The sequence below is a fragment of the Mytilus californianus genome, unplaced genomic scaffold, assembly GCF_021869535.1.
Source record: "Mytilus californianus isolate M0D057914Y unplaced genomic scaffold, xbMytCali1.0.p SCAF_35, whole genome shotgun sequence".
In the NCBI taxonomy this organism is placed as follows: Eukaryota; Metazoa; Mollusca; class Bivalvia; order Mytilida; family Mytilidae; genus Mytilus; species Mytilus californianus.
Window position 1 is genome coordinate 2,188,391 of NW_026262685.1, and position 16,351 is coordinate 2,204,741.

Consider the following 16,351-nt stretch of genomic DNA (forward strand, 5'->3'; position numbering starts at 1 on the left):
ATTCAAGATCATTAAGTAGAAATACAGATCGTGGGAATCTAAGACAAAGTCATAACTCATGTCACTGCATCCGGTGATGCATACAGTTTATAGTACCGACAGCTGATTAACGTAAACAAACTTGAACTGATAAATATCAACAATGTAAATATTACACTATTTGTGATTTTACAGCACGTAAATATATATGTTACCTTGGCTTTTCTTGGTGATTTTTTGGGGTTTTTACTATACCTTATGATTTCGCAGAAAATTTTCCCCAATTTTGATCAAAATAAAAAAAAAACATTTCCGGCTCTTGATCATATACATTTGAGGACAAATTTGTTCTTACATGAAACTTTATTCATAATGCTTTCCAGGAGAAAAATATATAAATGATATAACAACCAATCACAGATAGACAGCTATTTTCATCTCTATGAATGTTCCATTCACGAATGGCTGTGCCGATGTAACTTTATTTAGTATATTGTAACCTGAAAGGTTATGTCAGATGCTTTCACTTTCTGTACCCTTACGATCGGGATGTTTTTTTAAAAAGAAAAGATAAAAAGATTCTAAAAGAAGGTATTTGAATTACTGTGTCGTTAATATATGTTTCCCAAAGTTCAGTCTAAAAAATAAACATGATAAAATATATATTATTGGGATCATGTTCCGAAAATTATAAGACTTACATATGTTACAATGACGAATTTCCCTGACAGCTGACAAAATGTCAATATATTTGAACATAAAGTACGTATTTTATAGCTCTTTTCGTACTTTAATACTTTCATATTTGTGAAATACTCAAACAGGAAGTTAAGTACAATACACATGTTAAAATAAAATAAAAGTAAAAGGTGTGGTTTATCTCTTTCAAAGATCTAACGATAAAACCGGTAAAGTGTTAGATGCTCGGTTAAATATTACATTTAACAGTTCTGACTTTTTTTTTAGGAAAAATAATAAGTTACTAAGCTCTGATATTCCTTAATTGCAAAGGTAGGTTGATCTCTTATTATCCACATACCAACCATTTACTTATCAGTAATAATCTTAATAAAGATAACGTATAATCCTTAACAGTTAACGAAGAGCTGAAGATATCAAAGGGATATTCAAACTAATATGTTTCGGTACTTATACATCCCTCGGATTTCAAATGTTTGGCTTTGAGCGTTCCTGATGAAGGTAAAACCAGACAATTATTAAACGTGTTGTTTTCAATTTTTTGAGACAAATTGACAATGACATGGCCACTTAAAAACGGAAACAAACAAAAGAAAAATAATAAAATAATAAAAATACCGAACTCAGAGGAAATTCTAAACATATAGTCCCAATGGCAAGCAAAAAAACACATGGAAAACTAAAGACTGAGGAACACGAAACCCACCAGAGACCCTGAGGTTGCTTCGAAAGGTAAAGCAATAGCAATATTAATAAAATTGATCAATTTATGTTAAACAAAACAATTCATTTTACATAAAGTATTGTGTACAAAATAAATTTTATCAACATCCCAATAATTGAAGATCTTTGAATTTTTGAAACGATTTTATAATAAAAATTTATATTGATTGCGAAAAATATCATACTTTGAATTTTTGTGGCGATGAAAGGATGCGGCCTCTAAGTCCTCTGGATCCGCCACAATACATTTCTAATAGAGATCACACATTTGATTTTTGGCATGCATTGACTTTTTTATTGATCCCAGTGCTATTCAATGCTTATAGCAAACTCAGTTTCCAATTTTATTTGTGCCTCAGGTGTTGTGTTTCAATACAATACCTTGTTGAATATGTTTAGGTTTACATGATTGGTTTTACTTTAACACCAGAAAATGTTTTCTGATCTAATTTGCCTATTGTTATTAACAAAATTACATGCTTACTAGGTATTTTTAGGTAACGCATTTCTTTAAATATTAGGATTTTCAATTTTATTATCATGTTGACTATTAAATTACAGTATTAGAAAGTTTCAAAGTTGTATATGTCACTAATAGTTGTTATATCACTTTTGATTAGCAAATAAAAATAGTTTTTTTCCCTCAAATTGAGTATCCAATTAGTCAAATAGTCTAGTTTTTAACATTTCTTCCTTCATATTAGGTTTACACATTTTTCTAACTTCTGAGTTTTTTTCAAAAAACCATGGAATTGATGATAGTCTAAAATTAGATAGATCTTTGCATCTATGTAATAAATATCTTCATCAGTTATCGCACCAAATATTTTTGATCAGTTTTTGTCGAGCCTGCGACTTTTGTCGCAGAAAGCTCGACATAGGGATAGCGATCCGGCGGCGGCGTTAGCTAACTTCTTAAAAGCTTTATATTTTAGGAGATGGAAGACCTGGATGCTTCATACTTTGTATATGGATGCCTCATGTTACGAAGTTTCCGTCAGTCACATGTCCAATGTCCTTGACCTCATTTTCATGGTTCAGTGACTACTTGAAAAAAAAGTTCAGATTTTTTGTAATGTTAAATTCTCTCTTATTATAAGTAATAGGATAACTATATTTGGTATGTGCGTACCTTGCAAGGTCCTCATGCCCGTCAGACAGTTTTCACTTGACCTCGACCTCATTTCATGGATCAGTGAACAAGGTTAAGTTTTCGTGGTCAAGTCCATATCTCAGATACTATAAGCAATAGGTCTAGTATATTCGGTGTATGGAAGGACTGTAAGGTGTACATGTCCAACTGGCAGGTGTCATCTGACCTTGACCTCATTTTCATGGTTCAGTGGTTATAGTTAAGTTTTTGTGTTTTGGTCTGTTTTTCTTATACTGTATGCAATAGGTCTACTATATTTGGTGTATGGAATGATTGTAAGGTGTACATGTCTAGCTGGCAGGTGTCATCTGACCTTGACCTCATTTTCATGGTTCAGTGGTCAAAGTTAAGTTTTTGAGTTTTGGTCTTTCTTTCTAATACTGCATGCAATAGGTCAGCTATATTTGGTGTATGGAATGATTGTAAGGTGTACATGTCTAGCTGGCAGGTGTCATCTTACCTTGACCTCATTTTCATGGTTCAGTGGTCAAAGTTAAGTTTTTGAGTTTTGGTCTTTTTTTCTAATACTATATGCAATAGTTCAACTATATTTGGTGTATGGAAATATTTTATGATCTATATGTCAGTTACGCAAGTTTTATTTGACCTTGACCTCATTTTCAAGGTTCATTGCTCAGTGTTAAGTTTTTGTGTTTTCGTCTGTTTTTCTTAAACTATAAGCAATAGGTCAACTATATTTGTTGTATGGAAGAATTGTTAGCTGTACATGCCTGCCTAGCATGGTTCATCTGACCTTGACCTCATTTTCATGGTTCATTGGTCAATGTTTAGTTTACTTGGTTAATGTTAAGTTTATGTGACAGTTGTAATAAAGCTTTATATTTAGGACTATCAACATAATATCAATGATTAGTAAAGAAGGCGAGACATTTCAGCGTGTGCACTCTTGTTATTCAAAATATTCCAAGTTTCAACTTCAAAGTGTACAAATTTTTTGATTGAGTTAAGCCTTCCAATTGATATTTTATAGTGTGTTTTTCTATGTTGTGATGTTATACTACTGTTTCAGAAAAGGGAGAAGGTTTGGTATCATTAAAACGTTTAATCCCGCTGCAAATGTTTGCACCTGTCCTAAGTCAGGAATTTGATTACAGCAGTTGTCGTCTGTTTATGTAGTTCATACGTGTTTCTCGTTTCTCTTTTTTATATAGATTAGAAAGTTGGTTTTTCCGTTTGAATGGTTTTACACTAGTAATTTTTTTGGGCCCTTTATAGTTTGCTGTTCGGTGTGAGCCAATGCTCCGTGTTGAAGGCCGTACCTTGACCTACACAGGAAAAATTGCAACATATGTTTATACGTCCGTTTACGGGACTTATTATGGTATACCGTTGTCCTTCTGTCCGTCCGTCCGTCTGTCCATCCGTCTGTCCGTCGTCAACATGTCGGACATTAACTCAAAAATGCTTTAACCAATTTGCATAAAACTTTGGTGAATTGTTTATATCTATTGATGTGAGCTCCCTTTCGTTTTTTATAAATTTAGATTTTACGTTTCCGAGTTATGGGGTTTTATTCATTAAAAAAAGGGGGATTTTCCAGTTTTTGGACAATAATTCAAGAATGCTTTCACCAACTTGCAAGAAATTGTGATGAATTGTTTATATCTATTGACATGAGCTACCTTTCAATTTTTATAAATTTTAGATTTTACGTTTCCGAGTTGCAGGGTTTTATTCATGAAAAAAGGGGGGATTTTCCAGTTTTCGGACAAAAACTCAAAAATGCTTTCAGCAATTCTAATGAAACTTTGGTGAATTGTTTGTATGTATTGATGTAAGCTCCCTTTAGAATTTTATAAATTTTACATTTTACATTTCTGAGTTATGGGGTTTTATTCATTAAAAAAAGGGGTGATTTTCCAGTTTTCGGACAATAACTCAAAAATGTTGTCACCAATTCTCATGAAACTTTAGTGAATTGTTTATATCTATTGATGTAAGCTCCTTTTTTATTTTCATAAATTTCTAATATGACATTGAGAATTAATTGAACTTTATTTGTTTATAGTCTGACAAAAGATTTACTAAGTATTGCACAACAGCAAGAAATCTTTAATTGAATATAAATTCAATTCATATAACCAATTTCAAGATCTTTGACTACATTTATTCAGAAACCTATAATATGTCAAATATTTAATTACAATCCAAATTCGAACCTGAATCAAGCTTGAATATTGTGTCCATTTTTGTCCCAACTGTTCAGGGTTGGACCTCTGCGGGCGTATCTAGCTGCGCTCAGCGAAGCAGTTTATTTTCATATGTTTTCAAAACATATGAAAAACATATGAAAATCATATGTTTTTCATATGTTTAGGACAAACATATGATAAACATATGTTTACAAACATATGTTTCGAAACATATGAAAACATATGTAAGCAAACACATGTTTCCATATGTTTTATGACATATGTAAACATATGTTTATAAACATATGAAAAACATATGATTTTCATATGTTTTTATATGTTTTAATAGACATTTAAAAAAATGTTATTAGAAAATGTCAAAATTTGTCATATATCAATTACATTTTATAATTATTATATATATAACGTATATCTCAAACAGGAAGGTGCACTTTTAGAAATATTTTGGGCACCACTAAATTATTTTGTCAATTGTAAGGGAGCAGTACTACTCTTACCATAAGTGTAATTGTCCTTGATGAGATGTAAGGAGTTTGGGGTAGAATGTGGCATTGCTCCAGAGGTTTTAGTTTTTTTGGGGGAAGAAAGTGGTTTTAAATATCATTTCAGCTATAAAAATCCTGTATCATTACCACTTTTTTTTGCTTTCAATAGCATATAAAAGGCGTTACTATCCGATGGTATGTTCAAATCCAGCTTGTATATCTTATAACCTTATTTACACGTTATTTGCACCTAATATTTCATTATTTCATCTAAATGATTTATTTCTAAACGTTACATAGAGCTTTTTATATATTCGTTGGTACAGAATCTCTTGCAGATTCATAACAATACAATGTATTGCTAACCTCCTTTTTGTTAAATATCTTGTTTTGTTTACAAATCATAATTTTAAAATCCATTGCAATTATAATTTGATTAGTTTGCTTGTTGACCGTTACTTTAGTTGCATTAAAGTTGGTATGCAAACAGAAAAAGCTTTTCATCTATAAGACCTGTTAGTGGTCTGTAATTGCTTAAGGATAAGTAGTTGCGATAGACATGATCATTTATAATATTTAAACACAGAATCTTATGATCTTGATTCATTAAGAAACAAGAATGTGATCATAGTACACAGGTGCTCCACTTGCACAATCATTCTTTCTAGCTCACAGTTCCGAAGGAACTGTGAGCTTTTGCCATCACTTGGCGTCCGTCTGGTGTAAACTATTTCAAACATCTTCTCCTCTGAAACTACTGAACCAATTCCAACCAAACTTAAGCTGAATGATGTTTAGGGTATCTCAAATAAAGTTTGTTTTTTATTGACTGTTTCGTCAAAAAACATGGCCGCCATGGCTAAAAATAGAACGTAGGGGTAAAATGCAGTTTTTGGCTTATATCTTAAAAACCAAAGCATTTAGAGCTAATCTGATGAGAGAGGTAAAAATGTTTATTAGGCCAAGCTCTGTCAACCCTGAAATTTTCAGATGAATCTAACAACCCATTGTTTGATTGCTGCCACTTAATTGGTAATTTTAAGGAAATTTTGCAGATTGTGGTTATTATCTTGAATATTATTAATGATAAAGATAAACTGTAAATTTTCAGCAAAGTAAGATCTACAAATAAATTTGATGACCAAAATTGTCAATGAATTGTCCCCTTAAGGAGTTTTTGCCCTTTAAAATCAATTTTTCACAATTTGTTCATTTAGTTTGCTGATTTTAAAAATCTTCTCCTTTGAAACTGCTGAATCAATTTCAGCCAAACTTGGGCTGAATGAGTTTCAGAGTATCTAGTATAAATTTGCATTTTATAATTATTTAGTCAAGAAACATAGCCACTATGGATAAAATGAAACAAAGGGTAAAATGCATTTCTTTGATTTTGAAGAAAATATGACAGATACAAAGAACATTTCAATAGAAGTTTTAAGCCATGCATTAATATATATTGAAAAGCAAAAATAATCATTGATGAAAGATTTAAGCAAAAAATTACAGGTGAACGATTCAGGCTCTTGTGTGGACTGTGGAATTGGTGTAAAACCTCTGGTGTTTTTTTGTTTTCATAATGGCTTTTTTTCCTGAGACCCTGACCTTCATTGCCAAATTGAAAGCTATGCCCTTGTCCATACAGGTATTTATTTTAAAGGACCATTCAAGCAGTGTGCAACAATAGTATAAATAGTGAATAATACTGTTCACAGTCACAACACAGTGTCTAAAAATGCCTTTTAGAAGTTGTCATCCAATATATTTGGTAGTATATTAGTGATAGTGATCCGGCGGCGGCGTCGTTAGCTAACTTCTTAAAAGCTTTATATTTTAGAAGTTGGAAGGTCTGGATGCTTCATACTTTGTTTATGGATGCCTCATGTTTCGAAGTTTCCGTCAGTCACATGTCCAATGTCCTTGACCTCATTTTCATGGTTCAGTGACTACTTGAAAAAAAAGTTAAGATTTTTTGTAATGTTAGATTCTCTCTTATTATAAGTAATAGGATAACTATATTTGGTATGTGCGTACCTTGCAAGGTCCTCATGCCCGTCAGACAGTTTTCACTTGACCTCGACCTCATTTCATGGATCAGTGAACAAGGTTAAGTTTTGGTGGTCAAGTCCATATCTCAGATACTATAAGCAATAGGTCTAGTATATTCGGTGTATGGAAGGACTGTAAGGTGTACATGTCCAACTGGCAGGTGTCATCTGACCTTGACCTCATTTTCATGGTTCAGTGGTTATAGTTAAGTTTTTGTGTTTTAGTCTGTTTTTCTTATACAGTATGCCATAGGTCTACTATATTTGGTGTATGGAATGATTGTAAGGTGTACATGTCTAGCGGGCAGGTGTCCTCTGACCTTGACCTCATTTTCATGGTTCAGTGGTCAAAGTTAAGTTTTTGAGTTTTGGTCTATTTTTCTAATTCTATATGCAATAGTTCAACTATATTTGGTATGTGCGTACCTTGCAAGGTCCTCATGCCCGTCACACAGTTTTCACTTGACCTCGACCTCATTTCATGGATCAATGAACAAGGTTAAGTTTTGGTGGTCAAGTCCATATCTCAGATACTATAAGCAATAGGTCTAGTATATTCGGTGTATGGAAGGACTGTAAGGTGTACATGTCCAACTGGCAGGTGTCATCTGACCTTGACCTCATTTTCATGGTTCAGTGGTTATAGTTAAGTTTTTGTGTTTTAGTCTGTTTTTCTTATACTGTATGCCATAGGTCTACTATATTTGGTGTATGGAATGATTGTAAGGTGTACATGTCTAGCTGGTAGGTGTCTTCTGACCTTGACCTCATTTTCATGGTTCAGTGGTCAAAGTTAAGTTTTTGAGTTTTGGTCTTTTTTTCTAATACTATATGCAATAGGTCATCTATATTTGGTGTATGGAAATATTTTATGATGTACCAATCAGTCTTGCAGGTTTTATTTGATCTTGACCTCATTTTCACGGTTCATTGCTCAGTGTTAAGTTTTTGTGTTTTGGTCTGTTTTTCTAATACTATAAGCAATAGGTCAACTATATTTGTTGTATGGAAGGATTGCAAGCTGTAGTACATGTCTGCCTGGCATTGTTCATCTGACCTTGACCTCATTTTCTTGGTTCATTGGTCAATGTTTAGTTTTCTTGGTTAAGTCTGTATCTTAGAAACTATAAACAATAGGTCAACTATATTTAGTGTATTGAATGATTGTAAGGTGTACATGTATTTCTTGTTTGGTTTATATGACCTTGACCTCATTTTCTTGGATCATGTTAAGTGTATGTGATAGTTGTAGTAAAGCTTTATATTTAGGACTATCAACATAATATCAATGATTAGTAAAGAAGGCGAGACATTTCAGCGTGTGCACTCTTGTTGGAATTTCTTGTTAAACTGCATAGTATTAGATATCAATTTTCAGCCTTTAGTAAAACCAATAGCCCATTTGCCAATTACCGATTTGATTCTGTTATTACACACTTTTTAAACAAATCACTTCCCTTTGTCAATTGTAGTCTGGTTCTATACCGGACAAAATTGGGTGTTGCCAATGCAAAGCATGATTAATTGAAAGTGATATATCGGCGGTTTAACTAATTTTTCATGAAAAATAATTTCTGATGTCAAAAGTATTTAGCTTAACAACAAATTAATGTAATTAAAATATTTGAAAACCTTAAAGATTACTCACATTACGCACAGGTAAATTTGCTTTTTCTGCTAGCTCTCCATTGTAAATAAAAATTAATGTCCCTCATAAGGGAGACAACTATAAAAGGGATCTCTAATTACAGGGTCAATTACCGGAATTGGCAAATAGACTACGCTCATACCACATCTTCCTATATCTATTAACTATATTTACTTAATTTAGTAACTGAAAAAGGAAAAAATGTGAAGCACACTATTTATTTAATCCTTTAAACAGTGTTTGTGTTTAAAGAGAAAAATTCAAGAAAACAACTGAATATACTAAGGATATAATTCACCAAACACCCAAACAACATACATACTTACTTATCAACCAGCATATTTTTAAAATAAAATCTCCCATTATACCCATACTATGATTTGCAGCAGGTCAAGTTTACGAGCATATTCCATCTACGCCAGGGACTTACAACCTTACGACTTTTCAAGGTGCGCCAGAGGGTTGCATCCTGTTCTGCAAATCATGTTCTGCTAAAATTGGATGCATGTTTTTGATAAAGCCAAAATGAAATTTTAAATACGGAATTCCTAAGTTAGTATGTATGTCATTTGTGAAGGCATAATTTTTTTATTTATCATAAAAAATATGATAGAATGAACATTACAACCACATAAACTGACAGTAAATTAAGTTTATATCTATCATCAAATCACATTGAAATACAATATAGTAATTTTATATTTATTACAAAACATGAAACACTCAAACTTCTTTTGAATGTGAAAGTTCATGATTTCATGCCAAAATTGATGTGTTTAAATGACTTTAATATCATACAACCCCTAATGAACATTTCTTAGCATTCATGTATTGAATAATAAGCAAATAATAAAAGTTTGATATAACAGTCAGTTTAATGTATATTTAATTTTAAAAATTTGTAAGAAATAATTATAGTTAAAAAAAATCTCAGGATGTGATCCCATAATATTTAATTTTTACAAAGTCAATCAATCCAATTAGTTTAATATCTGAAGAAGATCTTTCAACATTCAAGTGTTCATTTTTGAATTTATGTTGGAAGTATGAAAAAATGAGAGTATACCACAAGCATTACCTTCTTCTTCCATATACTGCCCACATTCAACATGATGAATATTCTGGCAAGTTAAATTAACATTTAGAAACATGAATTCAGACAATCATCATATACACCATACACCTATTTCTAAAAGTATATCTGGAGAAAACCTCATAAAAAATTAACTTATGCCAATGAACCATGAAAATTAGGTACAGGTCAACTTACACAAAATTGCCAGACAGACATTCACACCTTACAATCATTCTATCAAACAATTATGGCTCAAATATTCATTGTGGCAAATGCATATGGTGTTGCTTCACCAACTTCCTGATTCTTTCAAAAATTGATAGCATATACATGTTAAGGGAATTCAGGGGTATACCGCCATCTTGAATTGTAAAATCACAGTAAATAATCGGTCTAGTTCTTTACCCAAATCTGCAAATTTGGAGACAGATTTGTAATTTATTGGTCACACTGTTTATATCTATAAAAAAAAATTAGTTATTAATTGCATTATCGAAAATGTTTTAACAAATACCAAATATTTGTGCTTTGAGAATTAATTTTTCAAATAAGCCATTTAAGGGGAGATAGCTCTTTTAGTACATAATTTATACTGGACATATAGGGAAATTTTAATTTTTTACTTGTAGCAAGAAAACAATTTCGGTGAAACCATTTTTTCTTTTTATTTTCTTAAAATATATAATAATACCTATCTTCTCATATTTTATTTCAAAATTCTGTCTCATAGATTTCTTTTAATGCACAAAAATGTGTTTTTTCATGAACAATCTAAGCAGATTTTGGCAATTTTGAACTACTCGTACCTTGAAAAAAAGTGCGGTGACCCATACTTTATATCATTTTTAAAAAAAAAGCATAGTAAAATCTTTATTTTGGCAAAGTATAAGAAAATTCTGTCTAAACTCCTGAACTACCTTAAAGAGCATAAATATTCAAAATATATACTTTATATTGTGAATTATGTTTTATATACAACTTTTCTTTTACAACATGTTCCTGCTCAATTCTTTCTGTCTGTAATCGTTGAACAGTTCTACAGGCTCCTCCCCTGCAATCATGATACATTCTGGCCCTTTTCACCACTGCTTCAGTTGGAATCATTAACATATTTCCAGTTAATTTGAGTTTTGGGCAGCCTGCCTCCTTGTCATCTAGAAAGTTTAGAACATCCAGAAGTGCAATGTTCTTAGGGATTGAATTGTTATCCCTAACAATAAATCCTTCCTTAAACTGGGCAAAACATTCCTGAAATATAAAATATGAAATATTGAATTAATGTTTAATAGACTGAAATTACATTGTATGCAAGTAAAGATCTTAAAAGAATATATTAGGGGGCTATGATGAAATATGTTGTCCTGTATTTCAGCTCATGACCTGGGGTCAAGTGACCTTTTCTCATCACTTGGCTTCTGTCGTCAATCAGCCTCTGTTGTCATAAAATTTCATAAATACTTCTCCACTGAAATTACTTGGTTAAATTTAAAGTTAAGGCATCTAGTTTAAAAAATGAATCCATCAACCACACCTACCAACCAACATAGCCACTATGGCTAAAAATAAAAAATGCAGTTTTTGGCTTATATCTCTGAAACTAAAGCATTAAGAGTAAATTGAACATATGGTAAAATTGATCATCAGGTTAAGATCTATTTTCTATTTGTGTCTTTTTCATTTTTATACGACCGCAAAAAATTTTTGCGGTCGTATATTGGTATGACGTTGGCGTCGTCGTTGTAGTCGTCATCGTCGGCGTCCGAAGACACATTGGTTTTCGCACTCTAACTTTAGTTTAAGTGAATGGAATCCATTCAATGGATCTCTATGAAATTTTACCAAAAGGTTCAATACCACAAAAGGAAGGTTGGGATTGATTTTGGGGGTTATGGTACCAACAGTTAAGGAATTAGGGGCCAAAAAGGGGCCAAAAATAAGCATTTTTGTAACTTCCAGACATAACTTGTGTGTTAGTGTATGGATCTCTCTGACATTGTACCACAAGGTTCCATATCACACAGGGAATGCTGGGATTGATTTTGGGGGTAATTGCTTCAAAATACTAGGAATTAGGGGCCAAAAAAGGGACAAAAAACAAGCATTTTTCTAGTTTCATGACAATAACTTGTGTGTAAGTGTATGGATCTTTCTGAAATTGTACTACAAGGTTCTATATCACAAAGGGAAAGCTGGAATTGAGTTTGGGGGTAATTGCCCAAAATGTTTAGGAATAAGGGGCCAATAAGGGGCCAAAAATAAGCATTTTTATACGCCCGTTTACGGGACGTATTATGGTATACCGCTGTCTGTCTGTTCGTCCTCCGTCTGTCCGTCCGTCCGTCTGTCCGTCCGTCGTCAACGTGTCGGACATTTACTCAAAAAACTCTTTAACCAATTTGCGTAAAACTTTGGTGAATTGTTTATATCTATTGACGTGAGCTCCCTTTCGTTTTTTATAAATTTTAGATTTTACGTTTCCGAGTTATGGGGTTTTATTCATTAAAAAAAGGGGGATTTTCCAGTTTTCGGACAATAACTCAAGAATGCTTTCACCAACTTGCATGAAATTGTGGTGAATTGTTTATATCTATTGACATGAGCTCCCTTTTGATTTTTATAAATTTTAGATTTTACGTTTCCCAGTTACAGGGTTTTATTCATAAAAAAAGGGGGATTTTCCAGTTTTCAGACAAAAACTCAAAAATGCTTTCAACAGTTCTTATGAAACTTTGGTGAATTGTTTATATCTATTGATGTAAGCTCCCTTTAGAATTTTTTAAATTTTACATCTTACATTTCTGAGCTATGGGGTTTTATTCATTAAAAAAGGGGGGATTTTCCAGTTTTCGGACAATAACTCAAAAATGCTGTCAGCAATTCTCATGAAACTTTGGTGAATTGTTTATATCTATTGATGTAAGCTCCCTTTACATTTTCATAAATTTCTAATATGACATTGAGAATTAATTGAACTTTATTTGTTTATAGTCTGACAACAGATTTACTAAGTATTGCGCAACAGCACAGTGTATTGCACAACAGCAAGAAATCTTTAATTTTTGACTACATTTATTCAGAAACCTATAATATGTCAAATATTTAATTACAATCCAAATTCAGACCTGTATCAAGCTTGAATATTGTGTCCATTTTTGCCCCAACTGTTCAGGGTTGGACCTCTGCGGGCGTATCCAGCTGTGCTCAGCGAAGCAGTTTATTCTAGTTTCCAGACAATAACTTGTGTTCAAGTGTATGGATCTCTCTGAAATTGTACTGCAAGGTACCATGCCACAAAGGGAAGGCTGGGATTGAGTTTGGGGGTGATGAATCATATTGGGGATCAAAAAATTGGGGGGAATTTTTTTTCTTTAAAATTTTCTATTTTAAATTGGTTATTTCTGATTTATATATAAAAACAAATAATAATGATATGGTTTGAAAAGGTAAATTAAAAATTCTTAAGTTCTTAGACCACATTCATTCTGTGTCAGAAACCTGTGCTGTGTCAAATATTTAATCACAATCCAAATTCAGTGCTGTATCAAGCTTGAATGTTGTGTCCATACTTGCCCCAACTGTTCAGGGTTCGACCTCTGCGATCATATCAAGCTGCGCCCAGCGGAGCATTTTATTAGCAATGGCGATGTCATTTTATTTTATTTTGGATCTATGATTTTGACTGTCCCACTGGTATATCTTTGACCCTCCTTTTCAGACGATTCAGACAACCCGTTGTAAGGAAATTTTGCTATTTTTTGTCATTATCTGGAATATTGTTATAGATAGAAAAAAACTGTAAACACCAAGTCAAGATCTACTAACAAGTCAAATTTTGACGATATAGTTTAGCTAGGACTATGACTCTTTGTGGAAGTGATTGCCCTTTTACTATGGTTTGGTGGTATAACTGTCTGATAAATTAATTTAATTTATCAGACAGTTATACCACCAAACCATAGTATGTCACTACATTTCATTGCAGTAAAAAAAACTCTAGCTTTTTATATATTTCCACTGTGCTGAAAATGAAAATTATCAGTCAGTAATTAGTGCAAAGGAAAATTTGGTAAAACTTAGCGATAAAACAGCTATTGCTGTTAAGGATGTTAAGATCCTCATGTTTTTGAATTTTTGTCAGATATTCAGAATCCTCTGGTTTTATCCATGTACTGCCACTAAAAAAATATCCCCGCTAACCACTACTTTTCTTTTCATAATTTTATTACATATAGTTTAAAAAGCCATATTTGAAAATGCTATAAATTAACCACATAATTCTAATCGTAAATAAATACAAGTTTTGTCATAAAGTAGATACATTTTGTCATATAAAATGACCAAAAGAAGTGTGATTTATTTGATGTGAAGTGTTTTATAATGTTTATAATGTTTTTGAATTTAGGAAGGCAATCGGCGCCATTTTTTTATTACCTTGTTTGCATTCTGTACCATTCTGTGATAAAATGAATGCAATTATAACAATTTTAAAGTGACAGAATACAAGTTTGATACACTGGCATCACTGTAAAACTAGTTTGAATGACATTTTATTGATATTATCAGAAATTATTAGGATAATAGTGAGTATGTATTTAACACATGTCCGTTTCTGTATCGTATCTTTATTACATGTACCTAAAACCCGACGATAAAATAGGCTACAATTAGGTAGTGTCAAGTCCCGTCAATATATATGTTCCTGGTATAAGCAAGCATTTAATGTAAACAGAACTATCAAAATACACATTTTTTTCAGAGTTTAAAATACATATATTTTAGGCTACATATATACATGATGGAGCACTGGACTCCATACTTACAACATGATGGGTAGAAGAATTCATCAGTATGTACAAAAGACATTCTGCCTTTGAGCTGAATGGATGCCAATTTTCATGTTCTGGTTCTTGGTTGTACATGTATGTGGTACTGTCTGCTGTTTCATTTTCTACTTCAGATTGAATCCTTTGGGAAAAATCTGCTAATGAAACAGTTTAAACTTTTAAAAGTCATTGCATTGTTATACTTATCCAGAATTAAATATCACGATTTACAATAAATGTGTCTATAAGTAATCCGTAATAATAAAAATCAGGAAATCCAGACTGACAATTCTTTGTTCCTACTCATTTATATTAATGATGTGTGCTTAGCAGAAATGCAACTAATACCATTTTCCAAGTCATTGCTATTGAAATGTTTTATTTTTCACATCTTGTAAATGTACCTTTTCATCTCCTTTAATATTCGTGAATAAATATGGTTTGTTTACATTTCATGTTAAAAGTACATTTGTGGAATGTGACCGGATATTGATTTTTTTGCAAATTTTGTTGACAATGCTTTTAAAACTTGTCATGCTCTTGATCAACATCACCTTGTATATTCGTAATAACAAATAACCTCTATTTAGAGTCGGCAAAGTAAACAAACAGAGAGTCTGAGACAACATAAGCTCTACTGAGCTTTTAACCGACACGGTTTGTTTACATTTCATGTTAAATGTACATTTCTGGAATGTGACCGGAATTGATTTTGCAGATGACAATGCTTTTAAAACTTACCATGCTCTTGATCAACATCACCAAGTTCCAGATAACCGTCATTAAGTTCCAGATAACCGTCACTATCTGTTTCCATTGGTGTGTCTTGTGCCAGTGGTGGTTCAACTTCAATCTGATGCCGATGGTGTTCATCTTCTGCTTCTTCCACGTTATAATCACTTTCTACGTCCGCGAAATCACAAGGGAGTTGGGAGCATAAAAATGTAAAAGTTTGATGTCTAGTTGTTGCACAGTGGCGATCCCATTTGTTTTTTTGTTCTGTCAAAAAGTTGCAGGTGGTACATGAGAAAATCGTCATCTTTACTAGCAACCGATTAAAAACGTCCGAGATACCCGAATGGAGGAATGCGAGGAATCCGAGTTATGTGACGTCACATCTGTCAGTTGCAGACGATCAAAGCACTTCAGACGGAACGCAACAAGCAGATTAAAAGAAGATGAGCGCGTTTGATGTAAGATTTTTCAGTGCTAGATAGTTTTATTTTTAAAAGCATCTTATCTTGGGACCAATTCAAATATTCAACAATACAACACTTGAATGAAAAATATTTGTCATAATTTGATTTTAATGATACCCTTTTCCAAGGATTTGTATAGTCACATTAAATAGTGATTTATATACAAATCCTTGCCTTTTCATATAATATAGATCTTAAAAATGTATACCTTTTCCAGTGAAAATGTAACCTTTACCCTTGTTGGTTGGGTTTCTTGTGGTGTGTTGGAAAAGTAAAGTATTTTTGGAATGTTTACTCAATATATAGGGAGACTTTTGGCTGTGAAAAAAAGACAGGGCTTTTCAAATA

At 32.4% G+C, this 16,351-nt stretch overlaps 2 protein-coding genes across 4 annotated transcripts in view; one reads left to right on the plus strand and one right to left on the minus strand.

Annotated features, from left to right (window-relative positions):
* Nucleotides 1–427: 427 nt before the first annotated feature.
* LOC127736713 (uncharacterized) overlaps nt 428–16,351 on the plus strand; it is a 102,427-nt gene continuing 86,503 nt past the window's right edge. For 2 of the 3 annotated variants that reach the window (XM_052247298.1, XM_052247300.1), the window contains exon 1: nt 434–570. The gene's annotated coding sequence lies outside the window, so the exon portion shown is untranslated. Of the gene's footprint in view, nt 571–945; nt 991–16,351 lie in introns of all 3 variants that reach the window. The other variant, XM_052247299.1, reaches the window with a different exon arrangement.
* Nucleotides 14,757–16,099, minus strand: LOC127736658 (uncharacterized). Its single transcript, XM_052247216.1, has 2 exons — nt 15,546–16,099; nt 14,757–14,962 (listed from the first exon to the last, which is right to left on the minus strand). Exons 1-2 carry the CDS (start codon nt 15,841–15,843, stop codon nt 14,757–14,759), a joined length of 504 nt encoding a protein of 167 aa, XP_052103176.1. The 5' UTR covers nt 15,844–16,099.

Coding starts and splice junctions, on each gene's coding strand:
- LOC127736658 (XM_052247216.1), bottom strand. CDS start 15,843: ATGACGATTTTCTCATGTACCACCTGCAACTTTTTGACAGAACAAAAA. Junction 14,963..15,545: donor TGATGTTGATCAAGAGCATG/GTAAGTTTTAAA, acceptor CTGTTTCATTAG/CAGATTTTTCCCAAAGGATT.